At 31.4% G+C, this 18,394-nt stretch overlaps 1 protein-coding gene across 1 annotated transcript in view; it reads right to left on the bottom strand.

Annotated features, from left to right (window-relative positions):
* Positions 1-16,359, bottom strand: part of Vsx1 (Visual system homeobox 1) — a 65,066-nt gene extending 48,707 nt beyond the window's left edge. Inside the window, exon 1 of the mRNA XM_075302112.1 lies at positions 15,610-16,359. Within this exon, the coding sequence (XP_075158227.1) occupies positions 15,610-16,216 (607 nt within the window). The 5' untranslated portion in view covers positions 16,217-16,359. The remainder of the gene's footprint in view (positions 1-15,609) is intronic.
* Positions 16,360-18,394: the final 2,035 nt, after the last annotated feature.

Genomic DNA, 18,394 nt, shown 5'->3' with positions numbered 1-18,394 from the left:
TTGGTATTATTTCTTCACCATTTCTTGGTGGGAATTCTGTGGTCATATTGCACATATTTTTGATGCTTTCTTTTCAATCCTCTTGAGGCGAAAGGAAATTTCAAATTGGATTATAATGAAAAGGCATTTGAAATTAATGGCAAATTATATGGATATGATGAGAGCAAATTTTGTAGAAAAGGAAATGAGTGAGAATTATTTCCAAGAAAATTCCGTTATTGACATACAAAAAAATATTTTTTAGTTGCAGTAAACGAATTTATGGGAAAACTAAATAAAAAGGTGGCCATTGATTAAAACTTATCCTTTTGTTTTTCTTTGTTCCATAAAGGTTTAGACCTAATATGAGGCTGTTGTGGTTGCAAAACAAAGACATGGGAACATTATCAATCACTGGGAAGAGTTGCAGTTGAACATTGCAAAAAGAAGTCATGAGAAAAATTCTGTATCAGTAGAAAGAGTTGCAGTCAAAGAATTCCTGTAATGACCAATAAATGGATCAGAATCTGCAAGGAAAATTTAATGATCAATATTTGGGTATTAACCGGCTATCCTATACTAAAAAGACTAAACCTTTTGTTCTAGAAAGAAACAAGGACCCGATACATTGAACTTTATCCAGATTCCTTTTTCTCTTCATTTACTTAAATCCAGACTATTATTATGATACAGTATGACATTAAAAGTAAGGATCCCATCAGTGTCACCAGTGTGCCATTTGGCAAAATGGCAAATTTGCCACTTTTTTTCAAGCGGTGCCACTAAATGTGATAGTTTTTACATTTTTGTGCCACCTTTTCGTCATACTGTGCTGTTTTGTGATAACAAAAATTGTCAGATTGTTTCAGACATTGAGACCCTAAATACCGTTGTTATGGATATGGTCGAATTTACCATTCGAATACTATGTTTGTGAACAATAGAGTGACCGCAACTTATATGGGGCAAAAAAATGTTGGAGTCTTGTTCGCCTTAACCCCACAAAACGAATCCCTTTTCCAGATATTGGGATAGCCAAAATTTGAGCCCGATTAAACGACATTAACACGTGCCTCTCGTCGCTCAAAATTTGAAAAAAAACGAATGTTTTGGCCAAAAAGTTTGGCGGTGTGAACGTTTCCGTTTCATTTTGTTATCGTCCGCTCATGATTTCTGAACATAATTTTTTCTATTCGTGTATGGGTTCCATAGTAGACATCAGTAATCGTATAGGTTAGGTTAGGTGGCAGCCCGATATATCAGGCTCACTTAGACTATTCAGTCCATTGTGATACCACTGAGTGCTGCCCGATTCCATGTTAAGCTCAATGACAAGGGACCTCCTTTTTATAGCCGCGTCCGAACGGCATTCCACATTACAGTGAACCACTTAGAGAAGCTTTGAAACCCTCAGAAATGTCACCAGCATTACTGAGGTGGGATAATCCACCGCTTAAAAACTTTTTGGTGTTCGGTCGAAGGCGTTCCACATTACAGTGAACCACTTAGAGAAGCTTTGAAACCCTCAGAAATGTGGGATAATCCACCGCTGAAAAACTTTTTGGTGTTCGGTCGAAGCTGGAATCGAACCCACGACCTTGTGTATGCAAGGCGGGCATGCTAACCATTGCACCACAGTAATCGTATATACAGTTCAATGAATTGGATCCAGCGTTACCATTGGGAATTTCTGAAAAGTGGCACAAAAAGTGTCATTCGCTGTAAAAGGTGGCACACTTTTTCACAAAGAAAAAGTCACAATTATCCACATTTATATCAGTATTTTATATAGAATTGTGAAATAGTTTCTTTTTAAATTAGATCCTCACTAACTAACAATCATCTAATATCCATTTCATTTAAAACCATTCCTTGAACTTTAATATTAACACGGATTATCAACTTTTCCATTGCATAATTTTGGGCGGATGACTTGTCCACTGAGAACATGATGATACAAAAGGGGAAATTGTTCACTAGAGTGACCGCAACTTATATGTTCGAATCAAAACAGAATGTTCACGGTTTCATCCACGGGAGTTCACGATTTCATGAACGGCTTTCGTTTTTCTTTGGCCATGAAAAGTCGTAAAATATTTGTTAGACGCTCTTATGGCAACTCCGTCGGTGGTGCAATTCGCTAAGGTGACTGTTAGCGCGTGTGATGCAGGCAATTCAGGTTCGAGTCACGTTAGCGGAGTTTTTTATTTTTTTTTTTTTGTAAACTCGTAAACATTACCATTGAACATGACACAAAAATTTCACTCGCAATATAAGGTGGCGTAATGACTTTAAGAAAATGCCACAAAAGGTGTCACAAGCATTTTGAAAAGGTGGCACATTTTTTTATAAACAAAAAAATTTTTTGCTTTTCTATAATTTTTTGTTAAAAAAATTTAAGATCATTCATTTTATAAATTATCCTAAAAATGATCCTAAAAATTATTTTATCTCGATTTCATCGAAAACGACCAATTGAAGCTTACAGTTCAGGGGCATAATACGATTCAGAGAACGGCTGCGATCTACCGCAACCGACCAGTGTATTTAGTAAACACCAATATTTGCAATTTTAAAACACCAATTGGTAAAACAAAAATTCAACCACCAATATCCAATGCAACCGACGACTGTCGGTGTTTGTTAGTATGAGTGTTGGTTGGTCTCTCGAAAATACCGTAGTACATTTGCATCAATGTAAAAGATCGCTTGGTAATTGTTGTCTTACTCACTGCCACCGACATTTTGTGGTTAAGATTGCAATACGAAAAAAAAAGCCACCGGTTGCAGTTCTCTGATACGATTTATCTACAGCAGAACATTTCGTTGCATAGTTTTAGGCGGTACATGTGTCCACTTGAAAATATTGTGCTATGCTAAGGGGAAAGTTATATTTTTGTAGTGTAAACTTAATTATTTGTTGAGGCACCGATCACTTTCATAATCCTAATAGGGCGGGGTTTTTGAAAGTCGGTTTTAAGAAACCGGATATTTTCCAAACCCAACACTCATAAAAATTGTCACAAAAAATCAACGAAAAAATAACTTGGTAATTTAGAAAAAAATTGGATACAATGTTTTTTTAATTCTAATGTGCGTTATACCTATTTGGAAGTATTTTCATTGCAGTTTATTAAAATACCCAGATGTATTTGCCTGAATTTTGTATAAAATTGGTCATTTTACCATGAAATTATTAAAACCGAAAGCCGGTGGTTGAGGCCTTGAAAACATCGGTTCTACCGGTGCACCGAAAATGAGATTTTCACGTAAACCGACAATCGGTGTAAGAAGATAAACCGGTCCACCGGTTTTTATGACTCTAATTAGAGCATTTAAATGGCCTCCAACAATTCCATAAAATTTCCTTTAGTGTAGTATTCTCCTACTCAAATCGAATTCTTATTATTATTCTTTGTCCCGTAGACATATGTGTATTGGTGTAGATATTAATAAAAACATCAACAACACCTTTTCTTTGTTAAACTTACCCCTTTTGCAATCAAAATGTTCACACCTCTTGAGCGCGGGGTCTAACCCATATTTATATGTCGTTAATGCTAATTTTATATACGAACAAACAGAAAAACATATTTACCCATCCATTTTGGAAGGATACAAACTAAAGGGTTGATTGTGGTTAATTGGAAAATATGTATGTATTAGTAGTTTATTTATATATGGTAGAAACATGAAATCACATGCCTACACATACACATATATAGAAACTAAGAAAAACTACCTAAATATGATTAAGAGGTGTCATATTGACGCGGTCCAGAGATGACGGTTATTTTGTGAATTGAATTTGAAATAGAACGTGTTACGCTATGGCTTTTCGAATCAATTTTTATTGAAAAAGGATACATTTATTTATGTAAAGTAGAGAGAGATACAGAAAATTAAAGAAATTGTGGAAAATATTCAATATCATGGTTGACTGATTATTAAAATTAAATAAATGTCTTAAAGATATTTATTTATTTATTACAAAATTTACAATCATAATAAATTATGAAAATAAATATAAAAAAAAAAATTAGGTGCTAACAACAAAGGTTTTTGACCTAGTCTTAAAGATAATATTCCGAAGTTAATAATAATATGCAAGTTAAAAAAGAAAATTTACTAAATATATTTTATATATCTACGTTTGTTGTTTTTGTTTTTCGACCTTTTTGTTTATTACCTTATGTTATCTTTTTGTAAATTCAAGCTCGAGGTCAAAGTTTTATTTTTATTTTTTTTTTTTTTTGTTTTATTTTTTCATAATTCGATATTTCGATCTCCTTCGGAAATCATCAACGGGAATAAAATAAATAAATAAAGTTACAAGCTATGTCACTGCTGTTGTCCTCCCATGTCTGTTGTTGTGGTAGCACAACAGCAGTGACATAGCTTGTAACTTTATTTATTTATTTTATTCCCGTTGATGATTTCCGAAGGAGATCGAAATATCGAATTATGAAAAAATAAAACAAAAAAAAAACAAAAAAAAAAAAATAAAAATAAAACTTTGACCTCGAGCTTGAATTTACAAAAAGATAACATAAGGTATATTTTATATATTTTAGAATGCCCATTTGTAATAAATTGAATCCTATGAGGGCCATTTTATATTAAACTGGCAATATATGTGATATGACATTAAGAACTGAAGTAGATGTTAACCTAGAGCAGGACACCACTTGTTGATATTTAGCATGACTCTTCCTCTCTCTCTCTCTCTATTGATCAACCCCTAATGTATACCTAATGAGAATACCTATCTTCGATTCCTAATTTGAAGTCTGAGGCCTACTGGGGTCTCATATTTTATACCAGAGCTTCCCAAATGGGGGAACGCGCCCCTCTAGGAGGGCACCATGAGGTTCCGTGGGGGGGGGGGGGGTTGGTTGGCAACGAAATTGTTACATTTTTTGGGGGGCGCGAAGCTCTGGTTTGGGTTGGGAAGCTCTGTTTTATACGATCTGATTAAACTTATGTGTGGTAACATGGACGACACCATAAACAAACAGTAAACCCATCAGAAAGGAAAATCTAGGTTATTTTTGGAAATTTTTGGTTAACTTTTGAACTTAACTGTATTACAAACACGGTTGCCACAGTTGGTAGAATTCTACCAAAAATGGTAGATTTTTTACTGTTTGCTAGATTGTTAGAATTATTTATGTTATGGAAGATTTTTCCAAATATTCCTTTCCAACTAAGAGGTACCACAAATGTTCTATATAGATTATATTTTGAGAAAAATTTCTACAGAAATAACAATTAAAAAAAAATAAAATATTGACAAAATTTTCTATAGAAATAAAATTTTGAAAAATTTTTTATTTTTCTATGCCAAAATTTCTGTATAAATAAAATTTTGACCAAATTTTCTAACGAAATAAAATTTTTGACAAAAATTTCTATAGAAAAAAATTTGAGAAAATTTTCTATAAAAATAAAATTTTGAGAAAATTTTCTATAGAAATAAATATTTAGTAAAATTTTATATAGAAATAAAATTTTGAGAAAATTTTCCATAGAAATAAAATTTTGAGAAAATTTTCTGTAGAAATAAAACTTTGATAAAATTTTCCATAGAAATAAAATTTTGAGAAAATTTTCTATAGAAATAAAATTTGGACAAATTTTTCTACTGAAACAAAATACTGACAAAATGTTCTCTAGAAAGAACATTTTGAGAACATTTTCTATATAAATAAAATTTCGAGCAAATCTTCTATAGAAATAAATATTTGAGAAAATTTTCTATATAAATAAAAATTTGAGAAAATTTTGATAGAAATAAAATTTTGAAAAAAATTTCTATAGTAATAAAAATTTGAGAAAATTCTCTGTAGAAAAAAAAATTGACAAAATTTTCTGTACAAATAAAATTTTGACAAAATTTTCCATGGAAATACAATTTTGACAACATTTTGTATGGAAATAAAATTTTGACAAAATTTTCTATCGAAACAAAATACTGACAAAATTTTCGCTAGAAATAAAATTTTGAGAAATTTTCCTATAGAAATAACATTTTGAGAAAATGTTCTATGGAAGCAAAACTTTGACAATATTTTCTGTAGAAATAAAATTTTGAGATAATTCTCTACAGAAAAAAAATTTTGACAAAATTTTCTGTAGAAACAAAATTTTGACAATATTTTCTATAGAAATAAAACTTTGACAAAATTTTCTATAGAAATAAATATTTGGGAAAATTTTTTGTATAAATAAAAATTTTGAAAAAATTATAGAAAAAGAAGTTGACAAAATTTTCTGTAGATAAAATTATGACAATATTTTCTATGGAAATAAAATTTAGACAAAATTTCTTAGAAATGAAATTTTAGAAATTTTTTTTTTAGAAATAAAATTTTGGTTAGAAGATTTTTGGTAAAAATTTCCATTCGAATTTTGATTGTTGTTGGCTAGTGTCACGACGGTTTCACAAAAATAATTAAATATATTTCGACAAACTCCAAAAAATTATTAAACGTAATTACTTTGATTTTTAATTTTTTAATGAAAATTTCCAATTTCAATATATAATTAACCCCCATTTTCATAAAGATCCGTTAGTGTTCCGTTAACTAACCAACTTTTAAACCGTATTATACACGAAGCTGTCATCCTGCCTTTATATTCCATAGGCCAGTTAGGAACTTAACTGACGAAAAAAATTCAGTTAAAGTTAACCGGAGAGAAGATATTTGCAATTTACTTTCTGTTAACTGGCAGTTAAAGCCTAACGGAGCTACATGAAAATGGCCGTAAAAGATTTATCAAACTCGAGGTCTGATAAATCATTTCATTATAGAAAATTTCCAAGTTTAAAGGAAACAATAGAAGTTCTGAATTGGACAAATGGCGTTAGGACCATATGAACTGTATTGTGAGATTTACCAATTTTTAACTTTTGCTATATTTCAAGTAAAAAATTAAACTTAATTTAGTTATTTTTTCTGGCTATTTTTTAAAAATTTTGTCTATGTTCTACTATTAATTTTGTTTGGTTTAGCTACATTTGCTTCTCAATAGTTAGCAACACTGTTCACAATAACCACAGGAGTAACTTATTGTGAATGAATAAAACTTATTGTAAACTAACTAACAGCACTAATGTCGTATTCTTCAATACATCCAATACACATGTGTAGACGTTGATTTGTCTCCTAGTAGGTTAAAATGGCAGCCCGATTTATTTTCAGGCTCACTTAGACTATTCAGTCCATTGTGATTGGCTCCTAGTAAGAAATATTTAATAACCGATCATTGTGATCGCTTCTGGAAAAAGGTCTATTTGCCATAAAATGCTTACCATAATAGCTATGCTATTTGCTCTCTCTCCCTTTCCTACTTCTCGGTAGCTCACCATCACCACCTTTTGTATAACGGTGTTACATGATTTTCTATGCATAAGGCTTATTAGAGTTGCCACTTGGTTGGCTCTTATTCATAAAATAAGAAATTCCTATTCATATAACAAAAACATTCACACACACACACACACACCTACAAAATGACTTATATTTGCGCTCAATCGCCCTCTCCAAAAGGTAAGTCAGTCATTCATATAAGACAATATTATGTATTCATAAGCTTTATAAGCTTATTTTCTTTAGCAGCAACAGCAGCCCAACCAGACCCTCATTGTTTCTAGACAACAATACTGAAAGGCAAAATAAAAGAAAAAGAAAAGGCAACAGTGTCTTTCTCAAGCTTATATGAGGCAAAACATTTTTCATTTGGAAATACGGAACATGAGAAGAAGGGCAACTTAAAGGACAGACGGACCATATGTAGATATAAGGGAGCCCGTCCAATAGACCCAGCATTCTTAGAGTACTATGGCATTTTTTCTCTAAGACTCTTATGGACCTTTCTTGGGCTATAACAGTCCATGTGTGTGGTCTCCCCCCCCATCCCCCTAATCTTTTGAAATGTTGCATATGAAGTGTTGCATCTTAGATAGCTAAGTTAGCCCACTTGTAAGAGTTACATAAATTTACATATAAGTATATTAGATGGGGGTTGTCTTGGTAAGAAACTTAAGCTGTATGGAAAAAGACGAAAAACCATTTTGCAAATAGGGATTTTGAAACATTTGAAGCGTCAAAGTCTAGTAATTCCGTTGCCATTATCCTAAGAAAAATATTTATTCTAGAGCGCACATTATATAAAACCGTCTAATGCCCGAATTTTTTTGCCAGCGGATTAAATATTCAATGTTAACGACACAAAAAGAAGAAAACTAAACAAGAAAAAATATAAGGTAAAATTCAGTATATGCCTCTTGAATAGTTTTAACTAAGTTTTCTTTTTATGTTATTCATTTTTGTTGTCTTACTAAAATCTTGCTGATTTAATGAAGCCCTCCTAAAGGCAGGATTGGGCATTAGAGGGATAATAAGAATCCTTTATTTAGGGGAAAGCCTTTGTTATTTCCTCTCATGCAAAAACTTCAAGATCTTCTCCCAGTTTTGATTCTACACGAAAGTTTTTTTAGTGGTGGTTTCTCTCCTCTCTGTAAGGCAGCAGGCATTTCTAGTGGAATCTCTTACGGAGAAGAGTTTAAAGGTGAAACCTAAAACATCCCAAATTCATCGACCTGTTCTAATAGATATACCTAAGTATGTATATGTATGTATGTATATATTGTTTAAATACTTTCCTCCGATATATGTTTATACATTACATATATTTAGTTATATATTTTTCTTCTTCTGCTTTTTTTCTCCTGACATTGACAATTGTAGAGTAACTGGCGCCTCTCTTCTTATCCAAAGTTACCTCTTGTTTTTTTTTTGCTGTCATTGCCTTACATTATCATTGTATGGTGGTATAAGTTTCTTAGTCTCTATGTTGCATTTCCTTTTGTGCTTGGTTCAAGTACACCCAATGGATGGGTTAAAAAATGTCTAAGAGCTACAATATCCCACGACAACAACAAAAGAGGCAACTGCAACATCTTCAGCAAGAACAGCAAGAACATCGTGTGAAATGCACTAATTAGCTTGAGATCTTTTTGTTTTTGTTGCTTTACAAAGGGCTAATAATTTTAGAGGGGCCAAGCAAGAATTTAAGTCCGTTTTCAAGAAGAAAAAAAAATGGGAAAATGACAAAGAAATGTGAAGGGAAAAAATATATAAGAAAATTATATTTTATAGAGCTTTAAAGGCTTTGTAGACAACATAAATAAATAAATGGGCTCTTGATCAATTCCAAGGGTTATCATTAGGGCTGTTTTCTTTTAGCACTGGATACCCTAAACCGTGAAGGACTAAAAGAAAACAAAGTACTCGTTTATCCAGGACATCTCCAAAAATGTGCAACACTCTCATCATCTGTTTAAAACAATCACAGAAAAGAAGTGAAATCTTGCATTTTTAATGTATGACAATCCCAAATAGTAATAAATATTTACTGCTGCGATTATTTACGACACTGTACCACTTTGCATGAAATTCAAATCGATAAATTAGTCACAATAAATTGCTATTGTGAATCAAAGAAGCGTCACTTTATCAAAATACAATCTGGCGACATCGGCGCAAGGTCGTGGGTTCGATTCCTGCTTCGACCGAACACCAAAAAGTTTTTCAGCGGTTGATTATCCCACCTCAGTAATGCTGGTGACATTTCTGAGGGTTTCAAAGCTTCTCTAAGTGGTTTCACTGCAATGTGGAACGCCGTTCGGACTCGGCTATAAAAAGGAGGTCCCTTGTCATTGAGCTTAACATGGAATCGGGCAGCACTCAGTGATAAGAGAGAAGTTCACCAATGTGGTATCACAATGGACTGAATAGTCTAAGTGAGCCTGAAATATCGGGCTGTCACCTAACCTAACCTAGCCTAACATCGGCGCAACTTGCACTGATGAGTTGTTCTGCAACGATGCAACGATGTTTTGGATAGCCCATACAAATGCTGCATCCAGTGCTAAAAGAAAACGGTCCTATTGATGTACTTTCAATTAAAAATTGGATCAATTATTTTCATCATTGAATATAAAAAAAAACATATTTTATCTGTGCATATTAAAAATTAATTTTAAGATTAGATCATTAAATAAAAATACCACTAGACCAATGATATAAATTTGTTATTATTAAATAAAAAAAAGTCTTGCATTCGTTTAAGAGTTAACTACATACACAAAAAAAAATTGGTTTTTTATTCAATCACGAAATTAAGTGATCCAATCAGTCACTAAAATGATAGTATTAATCACTGATTTAATCAGTTGACTGTAACTATAATTGGGTTAGTCTTTGGATTTGAGTCAAATTTAATGAAATTTTTAAAAATTTTTATTTAAACTAATTATTTTCGAATCAAATTTTCATTTATATTAATATTTAATTAAAAAATTAAAATATTATTTATTTTTCAAACTCAATCAGGGCGTTAATTGCAAAAATATTTAGATGATAATTTATTCTTTATATAGAAATCATGGCACTATATAACACATACACATTTGCATACTTTTAGGAGCTATAAGTAAATATATTTTATTTATTTATTTATAAATAAAATATATTTACTTATAGCGCCTAAAAGTGTTTTAGTTCATAGACTCTGCAGTAGAATAGAGAAATTTATTTATTTTTGTTTATTTATTGAGTCTTTTTTTACGTAAATGGTACAATCAAAGGTTAACAGGAAATAATGATATAAAATATTTCAAAATCAATTAAATAAAAATTTTTCAGGAAAATTATAGCCAAATTTATAGTTAATAATTACTATTGTTATAACAAAATTTAAATGTTGCTTTAGTTTATACAATATTTGGCATTTATAATGGTTAAATTTTATTATGATATTCGAAAATTAGTAAAATATTGTACAATAAAATTAATGGTTACATTCAAATCTTATTTATTTACACGGCTAATAGCAGCCGGGAAATTACAAAATATAACTTTTCAATTCAATTAAAAATAATTCTATTTTCCAAGTGGGCCAGAAGGGACCCTATAGGTCAGTAAGGACCACAGCGAGTCATAAGGGACCCTCAAGCTAGCTATTCGAGATGGGTCAGTAGGAACACCGTTGAGTCAGTAAGGGCTCCACGGTACTCAATGGTTCCATTACATTTAATTCGAAAATAAGTAAAATATTGTGCAATAAAATTATTATGAAAAGTTATTTGTTCCCAATAGGGAACCCTTATAGGGCATTTAAAGAGTATCAACACTCATATGGGTTAAAAAAATAAAAAAAATTGAATAATTTATTTTTATAAATTTGCTTTTATAAAATCAGACGTTTTAAATTGTAATACGAAAATTTATGTTCTATTTGGTAAAGGTTGGTGGTGTATGCAAGTTACAAAAGGGAGAAAATTAAAAAATTGGGCGATTCATAAAGAAACCTCTCAGAAATGTCTAGCCAAGGTCATCTCATTATTGTTCTCATTTGAGAGATGTCCACTTCTAAGAAGTTGATTATAGTTTGGTAATATAATAAATCTCTCATGAAAATTGTCCGTTTTTCGCATTGTGTAAACTTGAGATCTTTCGTTATATATGGGAGGCATGTCTAAATTTGGTCTCATTATTTCTCTAATAATAAAATTTTTGCTATATAAAAATTTTAATGGAATATAAATAAACAGACGGACGGACAGCCAGGTATAAATTAAATCAAAAGATGATCTTAAATGTTTCTTAATTTAATCCAATTATTTTCCAAAATTTAATAAAATTGTCCTTATAACAAAAAAAAAACAAGTATATACGGCCGTAAGTTCGGCCAGGCCGAATCTTATGTACCCTCCACCATGGATTGCATAGAAACTTCTACGAAAGACTGTCATCCACAAATGTCAACTCACATGGTTGTTAGATATCATATACTACCACCACGTACCAAATTTCAACCAGATCGGATGAATTTTGCTTCTCCAAAAGGCACCGGAGGTCAAATCTGGGGATCGGTTTATATGGGAGCTATATATTATTATGGACTGATAGGAAGCAATTCCTGCATGGTTGTTGGATACCCTATACTAACATCACGTACCAAATTTCAACCGAATGGGAAGAATTTTGCTCTTCCAAGGTGCTCCGGGGGTCAAATCTGGGGATCGGTTTATATGGGGCCTATATATAATTATGGACCGATATCGACCAATTTTTGCATAGGTGTTTGAGGCCATATATTAACATCACGTACCAAATTTCAACTGCATCAGATAAATTTTGGTCTTCCAACAGGCTCTAAAGGTCAAATCTGGTGATCGGTTTATATGGGGGCTGTATATAATTATGGACCTATATTGACCAATTTTTGCATAGTTGTTAGAGACCATATACTAACACCATGTACCAAATTTCAGCCGGATCGGATGAAAATTGTTTCTCTTAGAGGCTCTGCAAGCCAAATCGGGGGATCGGTTTATATGGGGGCTATATATAATTATGGACCGATGTGGACCAATTTTTGCATGGTTGTTAGAGACCATATACTAACACCATGTACCAAATTTCAGCCGGATCGGATAAAAATTGTTTCTCTTAGAGGCTCTGTAAGCCAAATCGGGGGATCGGTTTATATGGGGGCTATATATAAATATGAACCGATGTGGACCAATTTTTGCATGGTTGTTAGAGACCATATACTAACACCATGTACCAAATTTCAGCCGGATCGGATGAAATTTGCCTCTCTTAGAGGCCTCGCAAGCCAAATTTGGGTGTCCGTTTATATGGGTGCTATACGTAAAAGTGAACCGATTTGGCCCATTTGCAATACCATCCGACCTACATCAATAACAACTACTTGTGCCAAGTTTCAAGTCGATAGCTTGTTTCGTTCGGAAGTTAGCGTGATTTTAACAGACGGACGGACGGACGGACGGACGGACGGACGGACATGCTCAGATCGACTCAGAATTTCACCACGACCCAGAATATATATACTTTATGGGGTCTTAGAGCAATATTTCGATGTGTTACAAACGGAATGACAAAGTTAATATACCCCCCATCCTATGGTGGAGGGTATAAAAAAAGAAAAAAAAATCTGTTTCAATTTTCTTCAACATCGTATAAAAATTGCTCCTTCAATCTTGCGCACAATGTTATAAATGAACAGATGGACGGACAGACATGTCTTAATCCAGTCAGAAGATGCTCAAAATGTGTCTCGTGAATTTAATAAAATTATTTCCTGAAGTTAATCAAATTTTGTATTTATCATTGCGATTTTTATCATGCGAACGGGCACTCAGGTATAAATCCAGTCTTCTGACTGATCAATATAAATTTGCTAAATTTAATCAAATTATTTTCATAATTGAAAAAATAAACGTATATTAAAATAAAAGAACTTTCCTTTGTCAATTTCTTAAACATTGGAAAAAATTTAAGCCTTTTGTCTTGGAAACAAAATATAAATGCACTGACGGACAGATAATTAGGCATAAATCAAAACAGAAGATAATCAATATAAGTTTCCTACATTTATTAATTTTTTTCCTAAAATTAATAAAATAATTTTCCAAAATTTAATAAAATGCTCCTTATTTGAAAATAAAAAAAAAAACTTTCATGGACCCAATTTTAGGAAAATATTTTTATTATTAATATATTCAATAAAAATATTTTCCTAATATTAATAAAATAATTTTCTTAAATTTAATAAAATGCTCCATATTTGAAAGTAAAAAAAAAACTTTCAAGGGCCCAATTTCTTTAATATCGGATAAAAATTGGGATGGACGGAAAGCCAGGTCTACATGACATCAAAGGGGGATCAATGTAAGTTTCCTAATTTTAGTGAAATTGTTCTCATATCAAATTAAAATATATATTTGGGAACAAAATATAACTAAACCAGACCTAAAGAAAATCAGAAAGCGACCAATATAAGTCTTCGAAATTTAATAAAATTATTTTTCTAAATATAATAAAAATTTCCTTTCCTAAAATTAATAAAATAATTTTCCTAAATTTAATAAAATGCTCCATATTTGAAAGTAAAAATAAAAAACTTTCAAGGGCCCAATTTCTTTAATATCGGATAAAAATTGGGATGGACGGAAAGCCAGGTCTACATGACATCAAAGGGGGATCAATATAAGTTTCCTAAATTTAGCGAAATTGTTCTCATATCAAATTAAAATATATATTTGGGAACAAAATATAACTAAACCAGACCTAAAGAAAATCAGAAGGCGACCAATATAAGTCTCCGAAATTTAATAAGATTATTTTTCTAAATATAATAAAAATTTCCTTTAATAAAAATAAAAAAAAATTGCCTATGCCTAATTTATTGAAAATCTGATAAAAATTTCAAAAATTTATCTTGCGAAAAATATGTACAAAAGAACAGAAGGACAGACAGCCATGACTAAATGAAAGCAAAATCTGATCAATAAAAGTCTCCTTTATTTATAAAAGTATTTTACTTTATTTAACAAAATGTTCCTAATATCAAAATAAAAAGCTTTTCTGTGCTCAAATAATTTGGGTTAAACCCAAATGATCGTTTTGTGTTGCGAAAAAAATGTTAATGAATAGCTGGACGGACAACCAGGTTTAAATCAAATCAGAAATATCGGATTAAACTTGCATTCTTTATCAAGAGAACAAAATATAAATGAGCAGACGGACAGACAGTGCGATCTAAATCAAATCAGAATGCGGTCAATAAAGCTTTCCTCAATTTAATAAAATGTTCTTATACTTGGGAATAACCTAATTGAACTGATGAACGAACAGCCAGATATAAATCCTCTCAGCAGGTGATTAATATAAATTTCCCTAAATTTATTAAAATTATTTTCCTTAATTTAATAAAATTTCCCTAATATCAAAATAAAAAAAAACTTTCCTGTGCCCAATTAATTTAGGGTGAAAATTTGAACTTTATTTGGCAAAAAAAGATGGACTGACAACTAGGTCTAAATCAAATCAGAAGTCGATCAGTATTAAATTTAATTAAAAATTAATTGAATGAAAAAAAAAAAAATTAAAACCTTTCCCAATTTCTTAAATATCGAAAATGTGTGTATTTTATATTGGGAATAAAATATAAATTAACAGACAAAGGGACAGCCATGTCTAAATCCAATTAGAAAGCGATTCTGTGTGAATCAACATACTTTTCCGCGTAGATCAAAATTATTATACACTGATTGCTTTACATTAATATTGTGTATTAATTTAATATTAAATAGTAAAGTTTTACTTTCGGTATATTTTTTTATATGAATTAACATAATTTTCCGCGTAAATCAAAATTATTTTACACTGATTGCTTTATATTAATATTTTGTATTAATTTAATATTAAATAGTAAAGTTTTACTTTCACTATATTTTTTAAGTATGAATCAACATAATTTTCCGCGTAAATCAAAATTATTTTACACTGATTGCTTTATATTAATATTTTGTATTAATTTAATATTAAATAGTAAAGTTTTACTTTCGCTATATTTGTTAGGTATTTTAATTTTTTTCTTTCATCGTTTCAATAAAATTTTAAATAATTTTCTTTGTTGTGCCATTCCAGTTCGTTTTAAAAAAATTCCTTAGTTCACTATTTTTTTTTTTAATCTTTTCCCCTTCCTACTTTTGATTGCTATTCACATTTCATAGATTAGAAATCGACTTACCCGCAAATTGTGTACCAAAATGTTGTTGAAAATGTCCACGAAACTCATGAGGTGTACTAAAACCCGGCGGTAAAAATCCCCTTAAATATGCAGCTGCTGCCAATGTTGTCATATGATGATGATGGGCTGCCACATTAAGGGGACCAGCGTGATCACCATACCCTGCGGCTGCATAAAAATTGGCCGGATTAAAAACGGGTAATTGCACATGGGCAGCGGCTGCAGCTGCTGCTGCAGCAGCCGATAAACGGGTTACATCGGGCGATATGGATCGTGAGTCTCGATGCCGGCCCGGGGTTGTTGAGGAGGCAGGTGATATTGGGGCATTATTACAATCATTTGGTGTATGGGCCGGTGGCGGTGATGAGGTGGACAAACGTTGCTGTTGGGCAGCTATATGTTGCTGGGAGCTATTGCTACCCGAACTGGAGTTGTGTGTTGATGGTGGTGGTGTTGTGACGACAGGTGGTAAAGCAGCAGCGGCGGGATGCTGGTGCAAGTGAACGGGATGTGCATAACCGGCGGCAGCAGCAGCTGCTGCAGAACCTACTCCAAGACCAAGAATTTCTTGTATAGCAAATGGAGTACGCATTTTGGTGGCTTGCATAGCTAAAGGAGATCGAATTTTGCCGACGGCAAAATAATAATGATTTTTTTTGCGTTTTTCTTTTTTTAAGGGTAATGAGAAGAACTGTTCTCTATAGTCCAGTTTTGAAACACAAAGAAAATTATAAAATCATTGTACGTATGTGTTTTTTTCTATTAATTTATAAATTCAATAAATTTTTATTAAAATATTTTTTATCTATTTTATTTTATTAAAATATGTCTATTAAATCTTTTGTTTTGTATTTGATGGTGATGTTAGTTATTTTGCCAATTTAAAAGAAATTTTATTTTGCATTTTTTTCTTAGAAAATTATTTCTGTTTTAAGGCTTTTGCACATAAATAAAATTTAAAGCCTACTTTTAGGCTTTAAAACATTTTCATTATTAAAAATATTTGCAGTTATTTCAGTTATTTTGTGATGTCTACTTCAAACATATTTTTTTTGGGGTAAGAAAATTCACTTTTATTTTTTGTAGTTCCGCTACGACTTTTTGTTGATATTGCACTTTTTTCTGTTTCAAATTATTTTTGTTTTAATTTTTTTGTCTGTTTTTTTCCATATACAGTTTAATTATTTCTTTATATGAAATAGATTTATTTTTATTCACTTTTATTAAAATAATCCCATATTTTTTCGATTTACACGTGTTTCTCAATTTTCAGGTGATTTTGTTTCTTTTTCTATTTTCAAAGTTCCGTTAATGTCTCTGACACTTGTCATACTAATGTAACGTTTGTGTGTGTTGTACTCTTTATGGACTAACTGTCGTCATTGGGATTTTTTTACATCGCACCACGGACAACGTTTATTATGCTCAAAGTACCAAAATGAACTGAATGGTTAGATTTGAACAGAGCTCGGAAAAAGAGTATCCATGAGATATGACGACAATCCCTGCACAATATCACAATAAACGCCATATTTACCCTTAAGTCGCTAAACGAAAGTGGAAGGGAGACAGCAATAATTTAACAAGAATAAGGCTATTTCATTTTGTTTCAATACGATATAAAGCAAGAGGGGTATTTCTTATTGTGTTAAGGTTTCTATTCCAATAAGATAAAACGGAAATCTATCTATAAGATACTTATTTGATTTCGACATATGGTATATTGGAAATTCTTGTTGGTATTTTGAAAGGGGAAAGATAATTGAATGGGAGAATCTCTTTCGTTTCCTCTATTTGTAAATTTGTATATATCTATTCTTTTCACTCTTGAACAAATTATCTTTCTCCTTACTAAATGAGTTGTGGCATACAATACTCTTCTCTTCGTCAGATATCTCTTCCCCTTAGATAAAATAACTTTCAGTATGCTTCTTCTTCTTATGCTCAGTTATATTCTACCATGTGTTAGCTGAAGATTTGCTTTGTGTGTTTAGATGTGTGTGAGTGTGTGTGTTCTTATAATACCATTCATTTCATTTAGACCATTTTGTTGTACCCTTGCGTGAGCAAAAGAGTCAGATATAAAGAGAGTAAACAAAATCCACTGGAGAGTATGAAAGACCTGGCCTGTTTGCTATACTTCAAATGTACTAACCTTATAATCTCAGTCAGTATTATTTGCTCAATATTCATCCATTTATCCAACACAACCTCCAAAATTAGGCGGCATGGCGGCTGGCCTGTCTAACGGCTGTTTGAGTTTTTTTTCTCGATTGCATTGTGTTAAAGCTGAAAATACAGCTGCTTATTAAAAAATATATATATCGTTTGTTTGTGTGGCGTTTTAATTTTTCTATATAAAATTTTAAATAAAGATATAAAAGTTATAATAAAAAAAAACAAAATGTAATTCTATTCATTTTTCGGTGTTTTGGGAAGGCAATTTAAAGGAAAAAAGTGAATCCAGCAAATATTTTTATTTTGGTCATATAAAAAAGTGATATTGAAGTAAAATATTCTTATTTTATTGGTGAATTGGTCTAAGCATTAGACGTAATAAATAAATCCTAATGTTCTGACATTCGAAATCGCAAATTGCAAATAAAAAAATCACATGTTCAGATATTCGAAATCCTAAAATAAAAAAATTTCGTTTAGCTATATAATGAAGGGAGTAATGAGAAGAATTGAAATTGGATAGAAGTCCGAGAGTATATGATTTTTTTTATTATGAGAAAAATTAATTTTTGCGATTCCGAATATCGGAATATGGTTCCCCCATACA

This window comes from Haematobia irritans, chromosome 3 (genome assembly GCF_050003625.1).
Source record: "Haematobia irritans isolate KBUSLIRL chromosome 3, ASM5000362v1, whole genome shotgun sequence".
NCBI classification, from domain to species: Eukaryota; Metazoa; Arthropoda; class Insecta; order Diptera; family Muscidae; genus Haematobia; species Haematobia irritans.
This window is presented reverse-complemented; position numbering and strand designations above follow the sequence as displayed.